At 40.4% G+C, this 19,343-nt stretch overlaps 1 protein-coding gene across 1 annotated transcript; it reads right to left on the bottom strand.

Annotated features, from left to right (window-relative positions):
• Window positions 1-18,135: 18,135 nt before the first annotated feature.
• LOC141600653 (uncharacterized) lies at window positions 18,136-18,540 on the bottom strand. The gene has a single exon (XM_074420897.1). The coding sequence runs from the start codon at window positions 18,538-18,540 to the stop codon at window positions 18,136-18,138; it is 405 nt and encodes a 134-aa protein (XP_074276998.1).
• Window positions 18,541-19,343: the final 803 nt, after the last annotated feature.

The raw sequence follows: 19,343 nt of genomic DNA, 5'->3' as shown, positions 1-19,343 counted from the left end.
GATTGACCGGACTCGAAAAGGCTGATCCGACTCGAAAAGGCTGACCCGAGGCTTGAAATTGACCTGAACTACAACTACCGAATGTGACCCGTAATCCGAATTGACTCAAGTTGGCCCGAATATGACTCGATCTTTGTTGACACGAAACTGACCCGAGTCGAAACCACGCGACCCAAAAATGAGTCGACAAAACATAACTGTATTTGAACAAAAAAAAACTTGAAATAACCAATTTAAAAGTATCTTAATATTACTTACGTTAAAGTAAATTCTTGCTATATATTTTAAAGGGTTATGTAATGACAATACTTCAAATTATTAAGATGCTTCTTAAAATACTTCAAAACTAGTATTGGTGCCCGGCTTCGCCCGGGCTACCTCTACTTACCATTAATTTTTTTTTTCATTAAATAAAATTAGTTAAAGTTGCATAACCCATAAATTTATCATTAATATATTTTTCTATTTTTATCTTAAAATTACGGTGAAATAAATTTTGAGACAAATTCAATACTCCCGCTATTAATATTTTACTCTTGTTAATGAAACAATAGTAATAACATTTCACTACTTGCCCGTAATCATTGTTACTTTCACTACTCCCGCCGTAATTATTGTTACTGTCACTACTGCCGCATTAATATTGATAATTTCACTACTCCCGCCGTAATTATTGTTACTTTCACTATTGCTGCATTAATATTGATTATTTCACTACTCCCGTTGTTGTTTCTACCACTTTCACTAATCTCGCTAATAATATTGTTACTTTTACTATTCAAATGAGTGATTACTATCATATAACTATATCCAATGTTACTAAAATTCTTTTCTTTAAAGACGAAATTACTTTTACTACTTAGGCATGCAATTTTAAGAGGATTATATATTTATATAAATATATTACATATATGCATTAAATCAAATCGAAAGAATTATGCAATATTATATATTATGGAATCTAACTTGAAATATTTATAACCTACTTATATTATATTTTTGTATGTTAAATAATTAACATCTCTATACATCTAATAGACTATAAAGTTCAATAAAATTGCATAGATTTTAAATTTAATATATAATTTTATGATGATAATAATTAATAACATAAGTGTGCATGTTTATACTAATTAATTATTTTATTTTAAGGAAATTGACCATCTTCTATAAATATTTAGGAAAATTACCAAGCATCTTTTTTCTTTTAGTCTCCTTGAAATTGACCATCTTAATTAATTATTTTATTTCAAGAAAATTGACCATCTTAATTAACTATTTTATTTTAAGGAAATTGACCATATTTTAGTCTCTTACAAATGTTTAGGAAAATTACCAAGTTTATATATAATTTAATTTTAACCAAAACTATATAATATTTGCATTGAGATCCCTTAATCGGGTCCATCACACGGTGCTAGTGATTTAAAACTATATAGTATAATTAATTTGTATAACTTTCTTTAATTACATTGAAGTCCCTTGATTTCTGGATTTAATATATAGTATTGATTTATTTTAACTAGCAATATACCAAACTTTCACCCTTCCTTTGTGTTAGAATAGGTAGACCGGCTACCTATTAAGTCAGTAAAAATATTTTAACCCCTCTTAACATCTCTTTTACTTTTCTATTGACTGTATTTCCATGAATTTTGGAGACAAAAAAGAAAAGAAAATTTGGGCAAATCTTGTCCGGGATATTATGAATATTCCAAAGCATGTTTTTATAGCTACCCTGGTAATTGAGAACTCTCTAGAACCAATTGACAACCTTCAAAGACGATGAATGATCATTGTTAATAAATGCTCCCCATGTGTATAATGCTCATCCCCACTAAACTAAATGAATAAGAACTACTTAATATTTTCCCGCCTAAATGATGGATAATAGTAATGGGCCCATGCTAAAATTATAATTTATAATAACTGATGATTGATTTACTAAAAATTTTGCCATATAATAAAATATCTCAATAAATTATAAAGTCAAATTAAATTATTCTTTCCGAATTCAACGCAATTGATATAGTACAAAAGAAAGTGGGGTCGATATTATACACTACCAAATCTTCCTATGAGAATATATACTTATATACTACGAAATATATTGACTGAAATATATTAATCTTTTAATCATTGACATACAAGATGCACCCATACTGAATAAATAAATTTGCATGGTTTCAATTTTATTTGCATTTTTTTAAAAAAATAAGTTGTCTTTTTTTTTTAGTTATCTCATCCTTATTGATATGGGTAGTTCTTAATAAAGTATATGGAGTAAGATTCAATACTTTTAATTTTTCCTATTAAAAATAAAAGAAAAAAGAGTATGGAGGTAAATAGTATTTTTAATTGTTTGTAAATAATCCTTCTAGATGTGTCGTATACTGTTTATATATGTTCCGTTATAAGGTCAATATGCGCTTTAGATACATTTCGTACCTAATTCAATCATCTTATCCCCCTATAATCCTCCTATAACTAAAACTAAAAGATTAAGTCATCTATAAATTTTTCTGATCAATGCAATAACAAAGTAATGACTCTATATTAGATTATGTTGTTCCATAATCACCAGTTATCATTACTTTTCATAATAAAAATAGGTTCACACAAAAATAACTCAATCTAAAAATCCTTTGAATAATAACCTTTTTTTATATAATACTACTAACATTATAATTAGTACATTACAACATTTATTATAAGTACTCATTTATGTAAATATTTTAAATTTTTACGAGCTCTAGCCTCTGTATATCCAACTCTCACAAATACCGTGCTTTAGCACGGGATCTCAACTAGTGAATTATATAAGAGAAACAAAATGGGCTAAAAAAATTAATGAGGAAGATGAAGAATTAATCTGAAGATGTGATTAGAAGAAGATCAATAAGGCGTGTTGTTGAGGACTAGGTTGCACCAAAACGGACACGAACACGACACGGACATATGACACGGCAACCCAAGAAATTTAGGACATGGGACACGACATTTAAATTTAATAAAATATATATTTTATAATTATATATGTGTGATTTTATTTTTGAAAAACTATTGAATATTAAATTTAAATAAGTGAAAGTAAAACTTACGGTTAATTATATCTCATTCTCATTTCCAAAACCAAAAACCAACTTATAATCAATCTATTTCGACATCTCTTTACTAGTCTAAAGAACATCATTTGTCTCCAATTCAACTTATTTTCCCACCAAATTCAACCATATAACAATTCTCGCCATTTACCATAAATTCAACTTGATTCCGTTTGGAGGTGTGTCCAAATACCATGGACACGGCTCAAAATACCATGGACACGTGTCGGACATGTACCCAAATAAAAGATGAAAGTTAGACACGGATTTACAAGTGTCCGACAAGTTTTGACGTGTGTCCGACGAGTGTCGTGTCCGACACGGGTGTCCAACACGGGAACACCAATTAGGAGGAGTGTCCTTGCTACCTAGGTTGAGGATCACTAATGGCGTCGGGGTGTTGGAGAAAAAGCGAAAGGGAGAGAGGGTGTAATACCCCGTATTTTATTATCGTTTGGGCGAGTTTTATTATTTAATGGTGGCGTAAAGGTAATGATAAAAGCGTAAAAATAATTGTTTAAATTATATCGCGAGATGAGTCGGGTTTATATTTGAGTAGCATTTTTGGGTCGAGGGGTCATAACCCATTTACCCACTTGTTACCCATTTACCCACCTACCTTTTTACCTCACCAAACCCTAAAAACAAACCCTAATACACCTTTAAAACCCTATTCCCCTCCCTACCGTCATTTTGACATCACATACATCAACCCCTCTTTCCATTCACGTTCAAGCAGTATACACGGCCAAAGAGAGAGTGCCGGTGAGTGTGGAGGGTGTAGGGTCTGCCAATAGTCCAGGGGAGCCTTTGCTAGGGGTCGAGGGTGGTTGTGTTGGCCGAAAAAGCACAGGTCGACGGCCGTCATAGGTAAGATTTCCCGTTTTCATTTCTGTCCCGCTGTTTTGAATTGTGTTATGTGTCTTTTAGGGACTGTTGTGGCTGTCGTGGGGTTGTGGGATGTGTTGTTGGTGGGGAGTCGAGTCGGGTGGTGGTGGTTAGAGGGGTGGTCGTTGCTGGTGGTGGTTGCAGTGGTGGTGTTTAGGTGTCGGGGTTGGTTGGGGGTTTTTGTTTGTGTTTCAGACATAGGGAAAAGGGGTGGCACCACCGTGGACTCGGGGGAGGTCGAATCGGTGGTGCCACGTGTATTAGAGTCGACGTGCGACGGTGGTGGCAATGGCGGTGGTTGGTAAGGTGGCAGGGGAGTGTCGTGGTGGCTGTCGGGTTAAAAAGGGGACTGTTCAGGGCGTTTTGGTTGCGGCTGGGTGTGAACAGGGGGTGTTGGTGGTGGTGGCTCTGACCGCCGGCGTGGGTCGACCACCTTGGTGGTGGTGGGAGGTGACCAGGCCAGACCTGGTGTCAGGCCTGGTGGTCGGCGGTGAGGGTTGGTGGCTGACGGGGAGAGTTGAGGCGAGTTGAAGAGGGGGTGTTGGGAAGTCGGGTTGGATTCTTTTATTTTGGGTCTTTTGTTGCGATTTTTATTTTAATGAGTCGGGAATATGTATATTTCCATTATGTACATTATTAGTTTAATTATTGAGTTAATATTAAGTTGCGGTAACGGAATAATGTATTTAAGCTTTTGAGTCGGGATTTTATTTCGGGAAAGTTACTATTTTTAGTAACTTGCTATTTTGGTAATCGCTACTTTGGGAAACTTCCCATTTTAGGAAACTTTCTATTTTGAGTAACTTATATTTTTAGTAATTTCTAAATTGGGAAGGTTTCTACTTATGGTAGCTCTTGAGTATGGGAACGGGAATAGTTAATTGAATTAATTATATTATGTATATGTTTAGGTGGCGAGTTTCGGGTGGAGTACTTCTGATCTGCAGTTAGCTTTTATCGCTATTTGAGGTAGGGGAATACACTGGACTTGATATCGTATTATGTGATCGGATTGATCAATCGGTGATTTACATGTTATAATATGATTGTCTCGATTTAATTCCGTTAAGTACTATTGTTGAACTGTTTTATTATATTATTACCTTGGAGTTGGTGGAGGTGGTGATGATGACAAAGTGATAAGGCCCAAAGGGTTCTGCAGACTTGCCCTGGTGTCCTCAACAAGGAGCAGATCGGATCGGCTACGGTCGATATTTATAGTCTACCGGGGATCGGTATGGCTGGGTTGTCCGGGTTGTGAGTTGTGATGGCGGTGTTGGTGATGGAGGAGTATGTGTTTTGTGTTACTGTTTATTGTATTACCTACTCAGCTTCGTGGCTGACCCCGTGTATTCGTGTACGCCTGTGATGATCCAATTAATGGGGAGCAGATTGACAGGTATTCAGAGACTGATGGGAGCTGGCCGGGAAGAGAGCTTGGATGACTGACTTAGTGCCTAGCCCACCTTAGTCTTTTAGTAGTTTTATCAGACTCATCTTTTGGTCGTATTTGGAGACTTATTTTAATTTCAGTTGTAATGTCACTATAAACACTATAATAAAGTACTGTGCTTCTTTCCTTTGTTATCTACTGCCTCGGGTTTCCGAGATGGTAACACCATCATTTATCTGAGGAGTCCTAGTTCAGGCCCTTAAATAAATGGGGGTGTTACAAAGTGGTATCAGAGCGAACGATCCTCAGGCCTAAACCAATGAATCTAATGAACGTAGGAAGAGTCAAATAAAATGAACCCCGGGATAGAACTGTTAGGAGCACACTAAAGGCAAGGGATGAGTTAGGGGCCCCCTCACACCGAACCATCGGCCCTCTCAGTTTGACCCGGGTACCTTGAGACTATACGAGAGAAAAGGGTAGAGTAGGAGAGTTGTGTGATATTGAACATGAAAAACTATTCCATGATGTGAGAATTAGGCAAGGTGATATACAGTTAGTATAAGTATACATGTGTTAATGGTGATTCAAAGGCAAGAATTTGCATAATAAGGAAGTGAGATATTTATGTACATGATGCTTAAGAATTTAGGATGGATGTTATGTCTAGTGATATGCGGTTATGTGATCCCTGAACCATGCTAGCTAGATATGTAGGGTAGAATTGACTAAGTAATTCTAGTGTTGCAGGGAACATCACTAACTCTCTTGATTTTTATAGACATGCCTCCGAGAAGGGATACCGCTAACGACATCCAAGCGGAGTTGGATAGGCTCCGAGCCGAGAATGAGGCCCTAAAGGCCAAACGATTGATCCGGAAAGATGAGTACCATTGTGGCAAGGCATAACCCCACAAAATTCACTGGAGAGGGAGAACCACGATTCTTTGGGGAATGGTGTAGAGAGTTCACCAACTGCTTGAACTGTTAGCATGTCCTAAGAGCTGCAGTGGATCAAGTCGCCCACTATCTTAGGGCCACAGCCGGTGGACGTGGACCAGGAACAAGGTGGAGATACGAGAGGTTGCTAGGGATCTTGAGACGGGACACGTATCTTGGTTGGAATTCCAAGAGCTTCAAAGAATGAGTTTATGCCCGAGTTCCAAAAAGCCAAACTTCGGGAGGAGTTTGACACCTTCAAGATGACAAGATATGACAAAGGAGACTTATCATCGGAAATTTCGACGCTTATCCTCATACATTGATGACTTTGGGCAGAATGAAGCTATGATGGCTATGAGGTTTGAGCGGGGACTCACTATGGACATCAAGAAGAGGCTCACAGCAGCTCCACCCACTACAGATTCGGACATTTACTTGAGGGCTGGTGCTGCTGAAAGACTCTCGAACAGATCAAGGCCGATAAGAAAGGCAAGGCCGAGAAAAGGAAGCGGAGACCACAAGCGATAATACTGGGAAAAGAAGCGAGTTCGGGCAGATATGGTGGGTACTCCACTAACGGTGCCCTGGGGGGTATGAGAGCTCGAGTGGAGGCGGCTTCGGGGGGCACCGGCGGGGGGAGGTAGTTCTGGGGCTTACTTGTTTTGGCTGTGGAAAGACAGACACAAGAGGTTTGAATGCCGATCATCCGGGGCGAATCGGGCCCGTGGATACAGGGCACCTATGTCCGGGTTCATGGCTCTCGTTCGGTGGGGTCTGGGTATAACAGTTATCGCACACCTATGTCTGGCTATGGGGGAGGTGCGAGGTCTAGAGCTAGTAACAGCTACCAAGGAAGCTACAACAACTACCGAACCGTAATCACAGCAGAGCCAAGCAGAGTGGGAGCACCAACTTTCGAAGACCGCAAATGAAGGGAACAAACAATCTGGAGCAGCTTCTTCAAATCAGAGTGGGGCTAAGTCAAGTGGCAAGCTCTTCGCCATGGGCAAGGAGGCAGCTAAGAATGACTCTCACGTAGTGACCGGTACATTTCCCGTTAACTCTAAACCCACCTTTGTGTTGTTTGATTCCTGAGCTACACATTCTTTTATATCTCATGAACATGCCGTAGTCTTAAACCTTAAGTCATATGATAGAATTGTTGATTCGGTAGTGGTACATTCGGGGGAGTCGGTATCTTGTGATAGAGTCTACACTGGGGTACCAATTCAGATCGGAGAGGTTGTGTTTCACGGTGACCTTATAGAGTTTCCCTTGGGGGTTTTGAGGTGATTCTGGGATGGACTGGTTAGGGAAGTACAAAGCTTTTATCGATCGCCATCGAAGAAGATCTCTTTGAGGGGACCTAAGGGAGTTAGGGTGTCTTATAAGGGGTATGTGGTCAAGCCAAGAGTCAAATTCATATCTCGTTAATACCACAAGTCGAGTCCGAGGAAAGGGGACCATTAATCTTGTGTCGATGTGGGATAGTGAGACGGAGACCCCTAAGGTGTCCGAGATTCCAAAGTGGTGAGGAGTTCGAGAATGTATTTCCGGAGGACATTCCAGGGTTACCACCGAAAAGAGAAGTGGACTTTTCCATTGATCTAAAGCCAGAACAATGTGGCCGATTTCTAAACCACCTTACCGTATGGGGCCGAAAGAGATGGAGGAATTGAAGAAGCAATTGGATGAGCTAGCAGAGAAAGGTTACATACGGCCTAGTGTTTCACCTTGGGGAGCACCAGTGTTGTTTGTCAAGAAGAAAGATGGAAGCTTGAGACTTTGCGTGGATTACCGTGAGTTGAACAATGTGACCGTCAAGAACCGTTATCCTTTGCCAAGGATCGATGATTTGTTCGATCAATTGAGTGGAGCCGGAGTTTTCTCTAAGATCGATTTAAGGTCAGGTTATCACCAGTTGAGAATTAAGAACGAGGATATACCTAAGACCGCTTTCAGAACAAGATATGGGCACTATGAGTTCGTGGTCATGCCATTTGGGTTGACTAATGCGCCAAAGAGATGTTTATGGACCTGATGAATCGAGTGTTCAGTCCTTACCTGGACAAGTTCGTGGTTGTATTCATCGATGATATTCTGGTATACTCCAAGAATGAGGAGGAACATGAGGAACATTTGAGGTTAGTCTTGAAAACCTTGGAGGAGAACCAGTTATATGCCAAGCTGAGCAAGTGTGAGTTCTGGTTGAAGAAAGTTGCTTTTCTGGGCCATGTGATTTCCAAGGAAGGGGTGTCGGTTGATCCTAGCAAGATTGAGGCAGTGACGAGATGGCAGAGTCCTAAGAATGTGGGTGAGATCCGAAGCTTCTTGGGGCTAGCAGGTTATTACCGAAGGTTTGTCAAGGACTTCTCAAAGATCGCCAAGCCATTGACGTCCTTAATGCGGAAGGAGAACAGGTTTGTTTGGGATGAGAGTTGTGAGGAGGCGTTTCTAACCCTCAAAGAACGACTCACTACAGCTCCTATCCTTGCACTACCAGATGGGAATGATAATTTCGAGGTGTATACCGATGCTTCCAAGAAGGGTCTGGGGTGCGTATTGATGCAAAACGGGAAGGTAATCGCTTACGCTTCTCGACAGTTGAAGACCTATGAGGAGAATTACCCTACTCATGATCTAGAGTTGGGGGCTGTGGTGTTTGCGCTCAAACTATGGCGACACTATCTTTATGGGGCTACCTTCAAAGTGTTTTCCGACCACAAGAGCTTAAAGTACATTTACACACAGAAGGAGTTGAACATGAGACAGAGGAGATGGATCGAATTGATTGGCGACTATGACATGGAGATACTTTATCATGAGGGGAAAGCGAATGTCGTAGCCGATGCCTTAAGCGAAATCCATCCATGCTTTGAGCAAAGTGCTAGATCTAGAGTGAGGATGCATAATGAGTCATGGGGGATGGGAATTCACGTGATCCGGCAAGGAGAGACTCTTGGGGACTTGACCGTTGAGCCGAGTTATATGAGGAGATCGAGAGCTACGTAAAACCGATGCTAGAATTCGAAGTGGCGCAAAGACAATAGAACAGCAAAGGTCGGGGTTGGTTCCGGGTTTGTTATCCATGCTGATGGTAGTCTGAGGTTTGGGGGACGGTGGTGTGTTCCGGATAATGATGAGCTGAAAAGGAAGATTCTTACTGAGGCACATGCCACGCCTTACTCGGTTCATCCTGGGGGAGATAAGTTATACAAGGACCTCAAGAAGACCTTTTGGTGGCCGAATATGAAGAGGGAAGTTCTTTGAGTTCGTAGCTCGATGCTTGACATGCCGTAGAGTGAAGGGTGAACATAAGAGGCCGCAAGGGAAGGTTCAACCACTAGATGTGCCAGAGTGGAAGTGGGAAAGCATTTCCATGGATTTCATTGTTGGGTTGCCTCGAACTCCGAAAGGTAACAATATGATTTGGGTGATCGTGGATAGGCTAACCAAGTCGGCTCACTTTATTCCCATGAAGGATACTTGGAGTAAAGGCGAGTTGGCCAAGGCTTATGTTCGGATGTGGTGAAGCCGCATGGTGTACCCAAGGACATCATTTCCGATAGAGACTCCAGGTTTCTATCCAAATTCTCGCAGAGTTACTGATCACTAATGGGTACTCGATTAAAGATGAGCACCGCTTTTCATCCAAACTGCTACGGATGGTCGGACGGAGAGGACTATTCAGACGCTCGAGGACATGTTGAGAGCTTGTGTTTTGGAGTTCGGCGGGTCTTGGGAGGATAGACTGGGATTGATTGAGTTTTCATACAACAACAGTTACCACGCTAGTATTGGGATGGCTCCATTTGAGGCTCTGTATGGCGGGAAGTGTAGGAGTCCCGTGTGTTGGGATGATCGAGCGATGCGGTAGTTTTGGGACCAGAGATGATTCAGAGATGGTTGAACAGGTGCATCATTCGACGAAGATGAGGGCTGCCCAGGACCGGCAGAAGAGCTATGCTGACGCTAGGAGAAGCGACATTTCTTTCCAGGTGGGGGAGAAAGTACTTCTTAGAGTGTCTCCGATGAAGGGAGTGATGAGATTTGGGAAGCGGGGAAAGTTGAGCCAGAAGTTTATTGGGCCATATGAGATCCTGGATAGAGTTGGAGAAGTGGCATATCGACTAGCTCTACCACCAGCTTTAGCCAGGGTACATAATGTCTTCCATGTTTCTCGATTGAGATATTTGAGTGACCCTTCGCATATTTTGAGCCATGATGTGGTCGAGGTGGACGAGCAGTTGACTTACATCGAGACGCCTAAGGAGATCTTGGACAGGAAGGTTAGAAAGACCAGGCACGGAGAGACGGCTTTAGTGAAAGTGTTGTGGTCTAATCATAAAGCAGAGGAGGCTACCTGGGAAACCGAGGCCGCGATGAGAGAGAGTTATCCACATCTGTTCACTTGAGGTAAGTTACGGGACGTAACTTTCTTTTTAGGAGGGTAGAATGTAACATTTCGTGTTTATATAGTCTAGTCGTGTGTTTGACCGTGTTAGTTATACGAGATGTCTTTTATATTTTCGTATGACATGTTTGGTATGGGAGCGAACTTCGGGACGAAGTTCTTTTTAAGGGGGGAAGACTGTAATACCCCGTATTTTATTATCGTTTGGGCGAGTTTTATTATTTAATGGTGGCGTAAAGGTAATGATAAAAGCGTAAAAATAATTGTTTAAATTATATCGCGAGATGAGTCGGGTTTATATTTGAGTAGCATTTTTGGGTCGAGGGGTCATAACCCATTTATCCACTTGTTACCCATTTACCCACCTACCTTTTTACCTCACCAAACCCTAAAAACAAACCCTAATACACCTTTAAAACCCTATTCCCCTCCCTACCGTCATTTTGACATCACATACATCAACCCCTCTTTCCATTCACGTTCAAGCAGTATACACGGCCAAAGAGAGAGTGCCGGTGAGTGTGGAGGGTGTAGGGTCTGCCAAGAGTCCAGGGAAGCCTTTGCTAGGGGTCGAGGGTGGTTGTGCTGGCCGGAAAAGCACAGGTCGACGGCCGTCATAGGTAAGATTTCCCGTTTTCATTTCTGTCCCGCTGTTTTGAATTGTGTTATGTGTCTTTTAGGGACTGTTGTGGCTGTCGTGGGGTTGTGGGATGTGTTGTTGGTGGGGAGTCGAGTCTGGTGGTGGTGGTTAGAGGGGTGGTCGTTGCTGGTGGTGGTTGCAGTGGTGGTGTTTAGGTGTCGGGGTTGGTTGGGGGTTTTTGTTTGTGTTTCAGACATAGGGAAAAGGGGTGGCACCACCGTGGACTCGGGGGAGGTCGAATCGGTGGTGCCACGTGTGTCAGAGTCGACGTGCGACGGTGGTGGCAATGGTGGTGGTTGGTAAGGTGGCAGGGGAGTGTCGTGGTGGCTGTCGGGTTAAAAAGGGGACTGTTCAGGGCGTTTTGGTTGCATGGGCCGGGTGAACAGGGGGTGTTGGTGGTGGTGGCTCGACCGCCGGGTGGGTCGACCACCTTGGTGGTGGTGGAAGGTGACCAGGCCAGACACAGTGTCGGCCCGGTGGTCGGCGAGAGGTTGGTGGCTGACGGGGAGAGTTGAGGCGAGTTGAAGAGGGGGTGTTGGGAAGTCGGGTTGGATTCTTTTATTTTGGGTCTTTTGTTGCGATTTTTATTTTAATGAGTCGGGAATATGTATATTTCCATTATGTACATTATTAGTTTAATTATTGAGTTAATATTAAGTTGCGGTAACGGAATAATGTATTTAAGCTTTTGAGTCGGGATTTTATTTCGGGAAAGTTACTATTTTTAGTAACTTGCTATTTTGGTAATCGCTACTTTGGGAAACTTCCCATTTTAGGAAACTTTCTATTTTGAGTAACTTATATTTTTAGTAATTTCTAAATTGGGAAGGTTTCTACTTATGGTAGCTCTTGAGTATGGGAACGGGAATAGTTAATTGAATTAATTATATTATGTATATGTTTAGGTGGCGAGTTTCGGGTGGAGTACTTCGATCTGCAGCTTAGCTTTTATCGCTATTTGAGGTAGGGGAATACACTGGACTTGATATCGTATTATGTGACTGGATTGATCAATCGGTGATTTACATGTTATAATTTGATTGTCCGATTTAATTCCGTTAAGTACTATTGTTGAACTGTTTTATTATATTATTACCTTGGAGTTGGTGGAGGTGGTGATGATGACAAAGTGTGATAAGGCCCAGGCGGGTTCTCGCAGACTTGCCCTGGTGTCCTCAACAAGGAAATGGCAGATCGGCTACGGTCGATATTTATAGTCTACCGGGGATCGGTATGGCTGGGTTGTCCGGGTTGTGAGTTGTGATGGCGGTGTTGGTGATGGAGGAGTATGTGTTTTGTGTTACTGTTTATTGTATTACCTACTCAGCTTCGTGGCTGACCCCGTGTATTCGTGTACGCCTGTGATGATCCAATTAATGGGGAGCAGATTGACAGGTATTCAGAGACTGATGGGAGCTGGCCGGGAAGAGAGCTTGGATGACTGACTTAGTGCCTAGCCCACCTTAGTCTTTTAGTAGTTTTATCAGACTCATCTTTTGGTCGTATTTGGAGACTTATTTTAATTTCAGTTGTAATGTCACTATAAACACTATAATAAAGTACTGTGCTTCTTTCCTTTGTTATCTACTGCCTCGGGTTTCCGAGATGGTAACACCATCATTTATCTGAGGAGTCCTAGTTCAGGCCCTTAAATAAATGGGGGTGTTACAGAGGGAGTAGCAATGGTGTTTACTGTAGGCGGTATGACCGTTACGATAATAATGAACAATGAATCTTACGGAACATAGCAGAGAATTTGTCGTGGCGTGGTGACGATCACTGCCCTAATGTAGAATTTTCCGCGTTCGATACACACGGCCTCTTGGCAACCAGCCCTAGGGATACACGAAGTTCGAGCCTAAGTTGTACGAAAAACTCGGATGAGGATGTTGTCAAATACCAGTTTAAGAATAGAAAGTGTTAAGAGAGAGACGAGAGAAGAAAATGATTTTTGTGTTGTGAAATGGTATAAATAGGTAGTATTTCTAGGAACATAAGGAAGAATCTAGAGGCGTATTAAATATTGTCTTGTAAATTGTTTTTAGAAGACTGCACAACTAGTATGAAGAATACAACACCCAGTTTAGAAGAGTGAGAAATCCGTATGGAAAAAGCGCAATAGCCAGTATAGAAGACCAAACTATCAAACTTGGAAATTGTGCAAAAAATGTATAGAAAATAAGCGATCTCACTTCCAAAAGGACTCGATGGCCCGCACCGTAGATGCTCTACCAGAGCCCGTGCCCCGTGCCCGAGTCCGACCCGGCTCGCCCCGACCAGGCATGACGCACGCCTATAAGGGTAAAGCCCATTCACTACTACGCATATTAGTACTATAACACAAGAAGTGACCAAGACAACCTCCTAGTTTATTCTACCAATATGGGATAATAAAAGTTTCTTTTAAAGCAAATACTTCAAACAGGTCCATCCGTCCAGAAAGACTTTTGCAGCTTCAGTCCCTCTTTTCCCTCCTACTAGGTTCACAAATTCATCGCTTACCCTCAAAATATGCCTCCAACTCAGTCCTGCTCCCAAGCTAACTAACGTATCCCATATATTTTGTTCTTTCAAATAGTATTTCAAAATCCGCTAAACCCATATACTGTATTTTGTCTGAGCTTTAATCTTCCAAATTCAATTTAGTAAGAGATTCTTGTTCCTATGTCAAATCCCTTTTTGTTTTAGGGTTAGGGCTACTGAGAATGAGCGTGATTTGCGAATTTTTGCCGCTGATGTTTACAGGAAAATCCAAAATGAGAAGCGTGATTTTAGGGCTCTCTATAATTTGTTTTTAGGTTAGTTGTTGCGATTTGGTAGATTCAATTAGATTGATTGGGAGTTTTGAGTGTTTTTGATTGATTTTTTGGTGATTTGATGTGAGTTTTTCGGGTTTTTCTGGATTTTTTTAGTATAAGGAAAGAGGAAGGAGATGTAGATCATACGAGAAAGGCGTGACACTTTTCCCTGTTAATCTAGGTAAATAAATGGTCAATTCTATTAAAAATGGATGGGTGAAATAGTTGGTTATATGAAGAGTTTAGAATTCTAAGTATCTAAGAGGGGGAGGGGTGAATTAGGTGCTATTTTAAGATTTCAACTTAATCTCTATTGTTTTAAAGTAAGTTGATCCAACAATATGAGAAACAAAGGGATACATAAAATAAATTGAGTAATTAGAAGTGTATGACGTTTGCTAAAGGAAGTTTCTGAAATCTGAAAGCGACAGTTGTTCTGACCGTTACTTATTTGTCTTAGCAAGTGGAGTGAAAGCTACAGACCAAAAGTAACAGTATTCAAGACTGTTGCTAACTAAAAACGCAAATGAAGAACGAGTAAATAAATTGCAGCGGAATTAAAGTGACGAGAGATCAACACAACGATTTTTGAATTGGTTCGGCCAACGCTCTAAGGGCCTACGTCCAATCTTATTTTTATTAATTAGTTAAGTGATCTACTCCGACTACTTGAAACCATTACAATAAAAAAGACCAACAACCTACTCTGGTTGCGACAAGAGTTCGAAGACTACTCCGTCTAAGAAATCGACACTCTAACTAGAATGTTTACAAGATCAAGTTTCCTCAATCTGATTCTTTAAAAGAATTGAGAAGGACATCTTATTATATCAAACAGTTCTAAATGAGAGAGTACAATACATTAAAGCAACAGTGGTGAGGACTATAACACTTGAAGCTTAGAAGATTTTTGCAAAAGAAATACTTTGAGTTCTTAAAACTGATTTTGCAAAAACACTTTGATATTCTTACAAAAAGTCTTAGTTGTGAATGAGGGGAATTGCTCCTTTTATAGAGAAGGCATTCAAGATGGAGCAAGTTAGGGTTTCCAAGTCAAAACTTTTGATAAGCGACAAAAGCTTTGACCTTCCTATGTTTGCACCAAAAGAAGCAAGCTTCTAAGAAGCAAAAAGAGGAAAAGAGGATTTGTAACTATCCTTAAATGGTTGATAGTTTTTTTAGAAACAAAGGAGTGAAATAATCACAAGAGGACAACTCTTGAGATAGAAAAAAGAAAATATCAAACTTTGATTTACAAAAGACCAAAGGTATGTTTTAGCACAATTAAGGAAAGCTTTTGAAGTGGAAAATATCATAACCTTTTTTCCAAAGAACCACCCTTCATTATTTCAAGCTAAAAACCATCTTTCAAAACTGAGGTACAAAAATGCCATTTTGATTATAAAAAGAATTTCGAAACTGAAAGATTTGCTTCAAGTGTAACAGACCAAAAGTGACAGTCAAGCTTACTGTTACCAGTTAGCGTAACGGTAGACTTGACTGTTATTATTGCAAGTATGCTATTCTTTCACCTTTACAATAGTTGACACAAACGACTCTAAATCTTGGGTAGCAAATGTTCGATACTTTTTTATTAAGACTTGCAAATTAAATGATCGATTATTCCTGAAAAGGAAAACTAAGAAAACACATGTTAAATGGGCATGTCATCATCAATCAAATGAACCCAATATTATATTACTAGTTAAAGTATATATTAGAATACTTAAAACCACAATAATATCAATAGATTAGTCAATAAAAAAATATAGCGGATTATAACATAATCTAATAACAAAAAATATGCTAACAAAAAAAATCAAATCGATTACATTAGTATTTCCATAACACTCAACTATGTCCCAACCAACTAGTTTATTCTTTCTTTTTTTTTTACAACGATAAACTGATATTAAAATAAAAGAAAGTCAATTACAGTACAAATCTCGGGATACCGAAGTTCTTTAGGGTACTAGGAAGCCAACTAATGGAAACAACGTTACACGAGTATAAAACAGAAAAAGTAAGACGATACTTCTTAAACGGAGGATGATAAAATTCATCAAAGTGGAATAGATCTGTCTCCTTTCTTTTAGCCCTCTTCACTGCTACAACTTCCTTGGTGTACGTGCAAAGAAAAAGAGAAAAATCGACAGAAACCGAAGATCTTTTCTTCGTATGAATACTACCGTGGGTTACACGACTTCAACGGTGGGAACAATCTGCCTGACGTCTACAACTCTTGTTCTTGTTTTCCCTAACAGCAACAAAACGGAACTGAACCGCATATATCTTGCTAACTTGAGCGGATTCTGATGATACCCGCTTCTTTTTAGCAATTTGTGAAACAACGTCCTCTTGAATCATCTTATCATTCTCAAGATGTAATGCTGAAAGCTCAACAAGCTCCTTAGATAAAGGAAAAGAAAGAGGAACTTCTGCTACCCTTGAAATATCTTCATGGGGAGTTCCCGTCTGGATACAGTTTTTAGGGGTGAGGGGTCAAACCCTCATGTAAGACAATGAACCTACATGGAAAAAAGAGAGATCTTTCCCAACCAACAAATCCTCATAACCTTGAGGCAAAATATGCAATTTATTTCTAACATTCTTTTTATTGGTGAACGAGTATTTCGCCTGTTTCATGAAAAAAAGGGAGAGGTAGAGCTATTACCTTCGACGGTAGAGTGATTACCTTCAACAGCTAGAGGCGTGTCAGCCTCACAGGTGGTATCAAGAACCATAGACGCACGTGTAATACTACGGTTTTCTATGTCTGTGGGTACTCTATCGAGTAGGACTTACTTTGTCGAGTAAGTATCTTTTTATGCAAAACAACAGTTGGCCTGATGGGTACTCGATCGAGTACGTGTGACACTCGATCGAGTAAGTCACTTACTCGATCGAGTAGGTGCGTATTGCGGGTTGTTTAGCCGAGTTTTGTTAATAATGCGAGATTAATATAAAAGGGCTTCCGTCACTTTGCTTAATAACTTTTAATCTTCTAAAAACCTTTCAAAGAAAAGACAAGAGTTACGTGCTTCGCATTCATCGCATTATTAGCAAATCCCAAGGCTTTGTTTGTCTGATTGTCTCGTTCTTTACGCCGTTGTGATCGTTGTGTCGAAGGTAAGCTTCTCGTATAATTTTTATAATGTTTTGATAAGTTTGTTTAAACCCTAATTAGGTATAATTAGGGAGATTTGGGTGTATTATGATGGTTGGGTGGTAATTATATGATTATGTGCTATAGGAGGAGGATTCGTAGAGGAAAAGTTCTGATTAGTTGTTGTGACGGTCTCTTGTGATTGTTATTCCAGGTAGGGTTTTTCTACTCAGTATTGATTACATAATGTGTTGGTGGTTGTTTAATGTTGTTGATTCATATTTTATATAATATTGGTATTGAATTTGAAATTGGTGATTGTTGATAGTATAATGTGATTGTCGTATAATTGTCTGTGGTTTGCGAGGCGCGTCCTCAGCTGAGTGGAGTCACTTGCGGGAGTGGCTTCATGCCCTTGATTCGCCTTCTGTGGAACCCGCCACAGAAGGGATGTGCACATTTAGGAACTTGGGTTTATCGCTCGGATGAGATGAGCGGGGTTTAGGTGGGAACGGCTGCGGTCCCCCACTGGCGGTGTGGAATACTTGTTGCGATGAGTATTATGGCAGGACTACACACTTTAGTGTATAGTCAGGTGTGTGGTGGTGTGATGGAGTTTGGTTGATTGGATTGGATTGTAGTATTGTTTTATTGCAGCTGTGTTGTTTTGTGTAATCAGTACTGAAGTGACACCCCCATATACTAAGGAGCCTTAACTAGACCTTCCCTAGCATATAAGGGCGCCACCAACTCGGTTTTTTTTAGGTGAAATGTGAAAATTGTATTAATAATTAAGCAAGTTACATTATCTTTCACCATACAGCAACCATGCATAACCAGACTAGTACACTTAATGAACTAGAATATGACTCTTAAACCAATCATGCTCTCTATGACTACCCATAAGTTGTTCAAAGCCCCTCGCCCTTAAAGCTGTAAGGCTCTGAAGTTTCTTAAGAATACAATCAGGTCTAGACACTCTATGCTCAACACGACTGACATTTCTACTTTCCCAGATCAGATACACCAGTCCAGCAATTGCAGCCATTAGCACTTGTTTCTTCAACAAAGACCTGCATCTCCACTGAATAATCCACTCTATCACATTAGGTTGCCAAGGAGCAGGGAACCACATCTGAACCAGACTGAGACATCTCCTACTAAACCCACACTCAAAAAACATATGAGCTTTAGACTCATCAACAATCCCACAAAGAAAGCACAAACCATCAGTCAATATACCAAACCTGCCCATTCTATCTTTTGTTAACAGACGCTGATTGATGAACAACCAGTTAACAAAGGTTACTTTAGGGAGAGCCACCCTATTCCATACATAAGAGTACCACTAAACCTTCTGGTGCTGACCCAGCAGCCACTGATAACCATCCCTTGCTGTGTAGACAGGCCAGAGACCAGCAGCAAAACCAGGTAGCATCTTACTCTTAACTTTGCACAGTTGACGCCAAGACCAGCTGGAATAACAAGGAGCTTGATAATCCCACCAATCTTGATGCTTAATATAAATGTGATTCACCCATTTAACCCACAAAGAGTCTTTCTTCTGAGCCACCCACCAGACATACTTACCAACCATTGCAAGGTTCCAGAGTCCAGCATTAAGGATACCCAGACCACCATATTTTTGAGGTAAGCAACATTGATCCCAAGCAATAAGAGGAACTTTTGCAAAATTCTCAGAATGAGACCACAGGTAGTTCCTACATATTGCCTCAACTCTAGCAATCACTCCTTTGGGCAATAAGAAAATCCTAGCCCAGTAAGAGTGCATTTGAGAAAGAACATGTCTAACCAACACTAAACGTCCTGCATAACTGAGCTTCTTGGTTCCCCAACCCCTAATTTTCTTAACAATTTTATCCACCAACACATTGCTATCAGCACTAGAAAGTCTTTTATAAGAAATGGGAATTCCTAGCTACCTGAAAGGGAATTACCCTTGCTGGAACCCGGACAGCTGCAGAATCTAATCCCTGACCATCTGATTCACCCCATTCATATAGATATCAGATTTACTTCTATTAAAGCAGAGGCCAG

The sequence above is a fragment of the Silene latifolia genome, chromosome 9, assembly GCF_048544455.1.
Source record: "Silene latifolia isolate original U9 population chromosome 9, ASM4854445v1, whole genome shotgun sequence".
Classification (NCBI taxonomy): Eukaryota; Viridiplantae; Streptophyta; class Magnoliopsida; order Caryophyllales; family Caryophyllaceae; genus Silene; species Silene latifolia.
This window is presented reverse-complemented; position numbering and strand designations above follow the sequence as displayed.

Bases quoted from the DNA above. Each gene is read 5' to 3' on its own strand.
- LOC141600653 (XM_074420897.1), bottom strand. From the start codon at position 18,540: ATGGGCAGGTTTGGTATATTGACTGATGGTTTGTGCTTTCTTTGTGGG.